At 41.3% G+C, this 9,865-nt stretch overlaps 1 protein-coding gene across 1 annotated transcript; it reads left to right on the forward strand.

Moving 5' to 3' along the window:
• Positions 1–9,365, forward strand: LOC124979862 (keratin, type I cytoskeletal 28). Its single transcript, XM_047544671.1, has 8 exons — positions 1–405; positions 1,204–1,286; positions 1,808–1,964; positions 4,203–4,364; positions 4,445–4,570; positions 7,409–7,626; positions 8,219–8,274; positions 8,547–9,365. Exons 1-8 carry the CDS (start codon positions 1–3, stop codon positions 8,687–8,689), a joined length of 1,350 nt encoding a protein of 449 aa, XP_047400627.1. The 3' UTR covers positions 8,690–9,365.
• The last annotated feature ends 500 nt before the right edge of the window (positions 9,366–9,865 follow it).

Here is a 9,865-nt window from a genome sequence, read left to right on the forward strand (position 1 = left end):
ATGTCGCTCCGGTTTTCTGGTGGTTCCTGGCGCACTGGCGTACAGTCTGCAACTGGGTCAGCCAGACCACCCAGCGGAGGATTTGGAGGCAGCAGTGCATGCGGCAGCTCTGTGGCTGGTGGCGGTTTTTCCTGTGCCCTGGGCGCCCCCAATGTTGGGAGCCATGCTGGAGGTGCCCTTGGAAATGAACGGGGACTCCTCTCTGGGAATGAGAAGGTGACCATGCAAAACCTCAACGACCGCCTGGCCTCCTACCTGGATAATGTGCGAGCTCTGGAGGAAGCAAATGCAGAATTGGAGAGAAAGATCAAGAGTTGGTACGAAAAATATGGCCCCGGATCTTGCCGCGGACTCGATCATGACTACAGCAGATATCACCTAACCATCGAGGATCTTAAAAATAAGGTGAGAAATCAAAAATTGTATTTCAAAAGGAAGAAATATCTAACAAAAAGACATATCTTGGGGTCGTCAAGAAATGCTTCATGCCCAGGTGTGGTGTTGCACACCTGTGATCCTAGCGACCCAAGAGGCTGAGGAGAGAGGTTCACAAGCTCAAGACCAGCCTCAGCAATTTAGGGAGGCTGTAAGCAATTTAGTGAGACCCTGCCTCAAAATGAAAAATATAAAAGTGGGGAGAGGGACTGGGGATGTGGCTCAATAGTTAAGCAACAACAGTTTTAAAAAACTGTTTAAATTCCCAGTTTAAAAAAAAAAAAAGGAAAAAGAGAGAGAAAGGAAGAGAGATAAAAGACAGACATGACTGTACTTGTATTTTTTTACTTATTTAAATAAATAATGCTTCTCATTACTCAAAAATAGACACTGTTTCAAGAATTCCCATAGAGCTATAATGTTATTAGTTCTGTTCATTTTGAAATATATTCATAGATAAGAAAGTATTATATTCTGAAAGTTATATGACTATATGAGAATAAATGAAAACATCTTTTATGGGGACTGAAGAAATAGCTCATTTTGTAGAGTGCTTGCCTAGCATGCACAAGGGCCGAGGTTCGAATCCCCCGTGCCTCAGGGAAAAAAAAAACATTTTTTATGTTTAAAAATTAATTTTAAGTGCTTTGATTATTAAATAAGGAAGTAGGTTTTTATGCAAAAGTTTAATTGTGTAATTTTTTATTTCCTGAAATAATAACTAATAAGAGCACACTTACTGTATGGTCTCCCTTTGATTTCTTCTAGATAATCTCTTCCACTGCTGCTAATGCCAATGTCATTCTGCAGATTGATAATGCCAGACTGGCTGCTGATGATTTCCGGCTAAAGTAAGTGATAGAAAATAATCACACTCTAGAAAAAGTTTCCTAGCTATTTAATTTGTCAAATAGAATTTTGATTTCACCCCAAGTAGAATAAACTATAACCTAAAAGATTAAAGGAAGCAATTTACATTATATTACGGTCAACTATACTCACAATTTAAACATATTTATTACATTCTTCAAACAAAACATCCAGGCATCTCTTTGTCCACCTAGAATAGTGAAAAGCACCAAGTAAATATCCATGAACAGTTTGCCAACTAAACAAAAAAGTAAATCAAAATAAAATTTCAAAATGATATACTTTTATTTAATTGGAATATGTTATTGGGATTTTTGTGTTTGAAACTGCTGGTTATCCTGTACAGAATTGGAGGATGAGATAGGACACTTCTTTCTCTTTATATTTTTTATAATATTTAGAGTCCTAATTCAGCTTCTAATTCTCAGTTTAAAACAGTTAAGGTTTTTCTTCTCCCATTTCTTGAAGTAGTCTAACTTACACTGAAATAAATACCCTCAAGGTATGAAAATGAGCTCACCCTTCACCAAAACGTAGAGGCAGACATCAACGGGTTAAGGCGCGTCCTGGATGAGCTGACGCTTTGCAGGACCGACCAGGAGCTGCAGTTCGAATCCCTTAGTGAGGAGATGACCTACCTCAAGAAGAACCACGAGGAGGTAGGAGCAGCTTTGCTTCTGGTCAAATCAGAATTCTGTACTTTTAAAATGTTTGATGGGAGGGGTGTTAAAATTATAATAGGAATCCATGCTCATTGTAATCATTCATTCATGCCAAGGCATATAAAGGAGGATTTCATTTCTCCTGATCTGCTGTTCTAATCCCATCCCTGAAGGTTATAAACATTAACAATTATTTTATACCCTTCCACTTTTCAGGTTAATAAATTCTATCCATTTGAAAACAATACATTACTTTTGCAAGAATACACCTATCTTTCTTTATACTAGATTTTTTTATTTCAGCTACATAAACCTATTTTGTGGTCAGTGTTCTCATAAAGGACCTCTCTGACTAAGAAAAGATGTCTTTCTTTCTTTCTTTCTTTCTTGTACCAGGGATTGAACCCAGAGGCACTTAACCTCTGAGTCACATCTCCTGACCTTTTTTAAAAATTATTATTATTATTTGAGACAGGGTCTCACTGAGTTGCTTAGGGCCTCGCTAAGCTGTTAAGGCTGGCTTTGAACTTGTGATCCTCCTGCCTTAGCCTTCTGAGCTGCTAAGATTACAGGCACGAGCCACTACACCTGTCATTTTTTCTTTCTGCACTTAATGAGCCTGGATTGACTTTAATGTTGAGCACTGCACAATAATAAACCCTTTTTAAAATTTTTTTGTAGTTATAAATGGACAGAATGTCTTTATTTTATCTATTTCTATGCGGTGCTAAGGATTGAAACTAGTGCCTCACCCATGGTAGGCAAGCACTCTGCCACTGAGCTACAGTGCCAGCCCCAATAATAAACCCTTATTTGACATGTTATACCACACAGCTTCAATCCCCTCAAAAAGAAAAAAATAAAAGATCGTTCTAGAAGTAATTGCAAAAGTCTCCAAAACAATGGGTGACAGATTTTCAGAACCCACCCCATGACAGGAGGTATTCCATTAATGGTTTAAAAGGGCCAAAACACCAAATCTACCTGTTCTAAATGGGTACATTATGGAAAAGAAAAAAGAGAAGGAAAATTAGTAAAGAAAACCTTAAAAAAGAAACGAGGAAAGGGAAGGACCACAGAGAAGAGTTCGGGAAGAAATGGACCACCAGAGAGCATTGGTAGGAGAGTAAAAGGAGACCATGCACAGTAGAGAGTGACCTCAAAAACAAATCTGGGGAGGGAAGGGGAGAAATGACCACAGCAAACCAGTCAGAGGGAGCATTCCAGGAAGGCTAAGGTTCACAGAAGGATTCACTGTCCCCTTACCGTTAAGATACACCCACTGAAAAAGGGTGTATCGAATGCACTGAGTGTAGAACTTCAAGCAACTCAATTTTCATATTTTTATAGCAACAAGAATTTTTTTCTTCACCACAGACTCTTACTGAAACCTCAAAATATGAAAATATATTAATAGTGGTTTCCTTGGATGATGCACATCCTTTGCTCTTGACAGACACTGAAGGTCATAGACTTAGGGTCATAAAAAGATGGTTTAAGAAAGCAAAGGTGTCAGTCCTTGGTTAGCAGTTCCAATGAAAAGGTCAGCCACCCAAAGAACTAAGTCTCTGTGCAGAAATCCATTCTTTGATAGGCAGATTCATGATTTCCCCCTGCGACCTACCCTAGAACAGAGAGCCTGTCCAGTATAACTGCTAAGAACAGACACTCAGGAGCCAGAGTGCCATCTTCAAAATGCCCTTTTTCAAATCTTAGTACCTCAGGCGTGTTCCTTCACCTCTTTGTGTCTCAGTTTCCTAATCTGTAAAATAAGTCTAATAATAGCACCAACCTCAGAGGGATGTTGAAAAGCTTGAATTAGTACACGTAAAGAAAGTGCTTAAAACAGTGCCTGGCATGTAATATTCATTCAACAACAATTGCTGCTGTCCCTAAGATGAAAGTTCCAAGGGTTCGGATTTTTGCTTGGTTTTTCCACTTTATTTCCATCAACCATTGAGTCAATAATTATGTGGTGACACCCTCTCTGGTCTTTGTAGTTCCTTCTCATGGAAAAGAATAAAAACCTCTTGGGATGCCAACTGCTTTTTGCAGAGGTGGTGGCTGTGGCTATTTTAATGAACAAATAACTAATTAAATAGATGATTGGCATTAACATGGGTGGAATAAGCCGATTCCTATTGGGGGAGGGGGGTTTAAAGTAATGCCTTGGAGAACTCTTCTCAGACTGCGAGTGATCAGTGACCCTCAAGTCCCTCTTGCGTTCCCCTCCAGGAAATGAAGGCTCTGCAGTGCGCGGCGGGAGGCAACGTGAACGTGGAGATGAACGCCGCCCCCGGGGTGGACCTCACGGTGCTGCTCAACAACATGCGCGCCGAGTACGAGGCCCTGGCTGAGCAGAACCGGCGGGACGCCGAGGCCTGGTTCCAGGAGAAGGTGAGGTCAGCGCCGCCGGCCCAACCACAACACCGTGGGGAGTTCGGACCCCGTGTGACCCTCTACACCCTGCCTTGCAGAGCGCCACGCTGCAGCAGCAGATCTCCGACGACACTGGCGCAGCCACCTCCGCCAGGACCGAGCTGACAGAGATGAAGCGCACCCTGCAGACGCTGGAGATCGAGCTGCAGTCCCTCCTGGCAACGGTAGGTGCGAGCGCAGGTCAGCCTAACTCCAGAAAGCCCCCAAGAGTGGCCCTTCTCTTCTTCCCTGAAACAACTTCAGCCGCAAATAGAGTGGAAGGGAACAGAAAAAAAATGTCCCCGAGCAAAGTGCGTTGTCTTCCTCTCTGACTTCATTGAGGTCGCCCCTCCCAGACCGTGCTCAGAGCTCCTTTCATGGAAAAAACCAACTTGTGATATAGTTCACACCTTAGCATAGTTCATCTCAGCCCCGCAGAGCAAGTAGCAGCAGCATGACACCACCTGAACATTAAGCGACAGGTTATGGTCATTCAGTCACATAGGGCAGAGCTAGGTCACACCAGCACCTCCTAAAATTGATGAAGACATTAAAAGACACCCGGTGCTTTTCACCAGGCAAAGGAAAAGAGAGTACATATCCCAACTCCACATGAGCACTGTCCCCATCCTCCTTCCCACAGTTCCTGGACAGAGGTCCCATCCCAGAGCCCACACCTCCCGAGAACTGGGCAGGCGGCCACTTGGGCACATACTAGGGCACCTGGATTGCGTCAGAGGCAGTTTAGGACTAAAGCCCACTTCACTTCTGGATGTGGGTTGGCAGAGCCCAAAAATCTTAATTTTGAGAATTATGACACACATGTGGCCTATGAGCTCCCCGTCTTCACAAGAGGTTTTCTGCCCCCTGAGGACTTCAGGTTGTAATATAAAGACAAGAACAGCTGCTACAGAGGTGAGTGCAGTGAGACAGAAGGAAAAGATGACTCAAAGCAATAGGAAAGGTCTTGAGCTAGAGGTGTAGCTCAGTGGCAGAGCCCTTGCGGAGCACGCACATGGCCCTGAGTTCCATTCCCAGCACCAAAATAAATAAATAATAAGTAAATATTAAAATGAGAAGTTTTTATTTAGTTAGCCATGCTTTAAAAAAATGCAGTACTCTGTTACTTTATAATATTCAGGGGGAACTTGTTTTCACCACTGCCAGACCCTAAGTTTAACCAGCATGTCCTTCTCATCCTCACCACTGCTTCTAGCTGGTTCCTAAGCCCCTCCTTATCACTCTGGGTTCCCAGAACCCTCCTCTCCACATTCCCCTTTCCCTGAAACTAGACCCCTGGACATTGAGGCTGCAGTAGTCTCATGAGTTTCTGTTTCTGAGGAATATTGAGGGAAATAAATTCCTGGGTTCCCAGATTAGAATTTTTAAGCATTTGCACACAAGAAGCTAGGATATTACAAAGCAGTTAGATTCAGTAGTACTATAGCTTGGGGTCTTGAGATAATCCACCCAAGAAAGCCCATTTAACATCCAACACCACTGAATTATAGAATAATGGTGGCATAGAACTTAACTTCCCTGCCTTTTGGTCTAAGGTGTAGTCTAAGTTCAATTTCCTATAGCTAGACAATATAAATCGATTTCGAGTTGGGAGCTATCTCAACCTATTAACATTCACGATTGCTTCCTGTAGAATGCAGACTTCCAAGTTCATCCTGCCCACCTTCCTCATCGACAGGCCAGCCTGTGATGAGGCTGTGACACAGAGATGCTGTTCCCTCTGACTTCTGAGACCATTAGCAAACTTAAAAGGAGTGCCCTATGAGGACACATCTTTGGGGAAATTAAGCTTTGAACTGCTGAGCTTTGAAATTACCTTACTTCACCAGAATCTTGCTACTTGTTGGTTCACCATCCCTTTTACCATCCTGATCATCTTCCACCCAAACACTCCTGGAGAGCCCAGCGCCCTCCACATCAGCAGCTGGTCAGCCTAAGTTGGCATCCTAAGTCAGCCTTCTTAGGTCCTCAGCATCATTGAACCTCTGTCTGCCTGTTACAATGAATATTTTATAGCTACCTCTTCGCAATCCTAGAACAAAATCAATACATAATATATTTAGCAATGTACAAAATTATTTTTAAGAATAGTGCCACAGCCACAACTAAAAGGAAAAAATAAAAGTGTTTTTAAACTTAGGCCCAACCCTCCAGAAAATGTCAGATAAAGCTTTGCATCATCTTTTAATAAATGTTTCATTTCGAGCACAGGAGTCACTCCACACAAGGAAAAAAAAGAAAGAAAGAAAATGAAAGAGTAGGAGAGGGGTGGAGGACATTCTGATAATAACAAATATCAGGACAAGTAATAACTGCCCGGACATATTTCTACCTGATAAGGGAAAGAGGGAGATTACTTTAATTGAAATAAAGATCACATGCCAAGACAAATTACAGACTCTGGAATTAGAAGAGAGGAAGTATGCTATTCACAAGAGCAGTATTGAGATAATGACCTGTACTGCGTGGTGAGAAGCACCTCTGGCCTTGAAAACCCATCCATTAAGGTGTCTATTCCCTCTCAAGTGCGTCCATCCTTTGGTGGTTGACAGATAATCCAGGATGGATTAGAAAAGGAAACAATAGCTCGACAGTTCTTGGAATAAGATAGGGATAGTAGCAGAGTGTAATTGAAATACAACAGGCAGTCCCAAAGTAAATACGTAACTTCAAAATACATATTTTCCTGAATTGATTTCTTACTGTGCTACCCCCAAAAGTACTTTCTTATGTAGATCAGTCCTAAGAGGAAGTATCCCCTAAATATCATGAATATCTAGTGGGTCATTCACAAGTCTAGTGGGAAAAGGGTCAGTTATTCCCTCTCAGGTCACCCAGCGTGTCTGGGCCCACCCCAGCCTCCAACTCCCATTTTACTGTGACGAGCCCCACCCATTTCCAAAACTTGCCCAGGGAGCAGTCCTGCTGGTTGCTGAGAAACACGATACTACGCAGTCCTCAGGGTGGTTTCTTCCTTTGCTTTGTATCTTTGATGTCCTCAGAAGCGCTCCCTGGAGTGCTCCTTGACAGAAACCGAGGGCAACTACTGCACGCAGCTGGCTCAGATCCAGGCTCAGATCGGGGCCCTGGAGGAGCAGCTGCACCAGGTCAGGACGGAGACCGAGGGCCAGAAACTGGAGTATGAGCAGCTCCTGGACATCAAGGCCCACCTGGAGAAGGAAATTGAGACCTACTGCCGCCTGATAGATGGAGACGGAAAGTAAGTAAAACCAGGGGAAAGTTCTGCACTGTAACCGTCCCCTGCCCCTTAGCCTTCCGCACATCCAAGCCCTTTTTATTCCCACTGCACAAAAGCACGACCCTTTCTTGCCTCAGGGGTCCTCTCCTTCATCACTGCATCCTCCTCATCTGCCTTGGATGACTCCGCTTGTCCCACACAAGCTCCCATTCCTCGAACTTGTTAATCCTTGCCGGTTTCAAGATTCTCCCCACCTCCCAATTCCAGGCTTCATCCCGCTCTCAGTTCATTCCTAATATCCCTGCTGCCCTGAAATAAATGCACTCCCAGGATCCCTAAATATGTAAATGTATGGATCCTAGGGGAATATATATTTATCTTAAACTCTTGGATTTACAAAAAAAATCAAATGGAAACATGGTTTTTAAAATTGGCCTCTCTTTAGATAACATTGAATTACTTTCAGCTCCTGCCCGCGAAAAATCTTATTTTCTCCAGCATAAACTAAGATCTGTTTTTGTCATATAAAGTTCCTTTGAGCTCACTGACTCAACCAATATTTATTAAGTGATAGTACATAGAAATATAAAAGAATAAACTTTCTTTTTTGCAGTTCATGCTCCAAATCAAAAAGCTTTGGATCAGAAAGCTCAGGAAATTCATCTAAAGGTAATAAAATCTAGTTCTGTTTCTGTTGCAGTAAATGCTTTTACATTAAAGGTAGTCATACACTGTGGCAACAGTCTACAGTGAAATAATTTTTTAAAAAGTGCTTTGAACTGAAAGTATTATTTTTAGTTTTATCTAACTATCCCAAATTATTATTATAAATCTTTACTTACTCCCTCACTAAAAAATGTATTACATTACAATCAACAATGGAATTCTTTGTCATAATCTTTTAAGCTAAATATATGAATTCACATATGTTTTACTTCTAGATTTATCCAAAACCACACTGGTAAAGACGGTGGTCGAAGAGATAGATCAACGTGGTAAAGTTCTTTCATCCAGAATTCAATCCATTGAGGAAAAGACATCTAAAATAGCCAATGGCAAGACAGAACAAAGGGTTCCCTTCTAGCTCTCATTTTAGAGAAAAGAATAATTTGAGAAAGGATCTGGCACCACTGCATTATTTTAAATATGAGGGAGAAATAGAAAACAATTTCTACTCTTAAAGTTCCTTAGCAAAAATATCTGTTTTCTTAATAACTTTTACAGGATGTTGGGTGTTTGGTTTCAAATAAGTAAAAAAGTTGCTATGCACACATTTCTGTTTTTTGAAGACTATTAAATACTTAGTTGTGATTTTTTTTCTTAGGGAGATACTTATGGAATACATTTTAACTCAATTTCACTCAAGTTTTAATAATAGTCGGTACCAGCACTTGACATTTAAATATTAAACATTCACTAGGCATAATCTTGAAAGCCCATGCGTCTGGGCAGGTGGATAAGTCTGGAAAAACTCAGAAATTCTGCAACTGAAAAGTTTACCTCTAGATGGCACACATATGGCATTTTACCAAGCTCCTATCTCCAGTTCTTCTAGGACCACTGGATACTTCCCAGGACAGGTTTCTCATCTAAACAGGAAAATCTCAAAAAGTTCCATTCATTAGCCTCATGTTAATGCCTTTTTTCCTAAAGCAATTTGGAAGCTTTTTCTGTGAAGGCCCAGAGAGTAGATGTTTTAGGTCTTGCAATCATAAAGTTTCTCTGTTTAACACTCAACTTGATCATTGTAACAGAAAGCAGTTAAGACAAGATAAAGGAATATAGCTGCATTCCAATGAAACTTTATTTCAGGACTCTGAAATTTGAATTGCAAATAATTTTATGTGTCCTGAAATATTATTAATTTTGATTTTTTTTAAACAAGAATGTAAAACCCATTCTCAACTCAAGGGCTGTACAAAATCACAAGGCAGTCCAGATTCAACCCACCGATACCTGTTCTAGAACTCCAAATCTCAAGAGATTGATGAACATTATGGTTATTGTGTCTTTCTATCTTAGGAAAGCAGCTTTTTTATTCCTCTACTATATGGTCTGATTCCAATGCAAAGCTCCAATGAGAGCTGGAATTCTACCCAACAACCCAGCAATCACATGGAAGTTCCAAGAAGTGGTGAAAAGCATGGAATATTTACAGTATCTTCAGTCAGAGGTCATCAGATGAAGCAAAGACTAGAAATTCATGAGGAAATGACCTTCCAAATGTACAGTGCATAGGACCGGCTACTTATTTATAGGC

This window comes from Sciurus carolinensis, chromosome 3, assembly GCF_902686445.1.
Source record: "Sciurus carolinensis chromosome 3, mSciCar1.2, whole genome shotgun sequence".
In the NCBI taxonomy this organism is placed as follows: domain Eukaryota; kingdom Metazoa; phylum Chordata; class Mammalia; order Rodentia; family Sciuridae; genus Sciurus; species Sciurus carolinensis.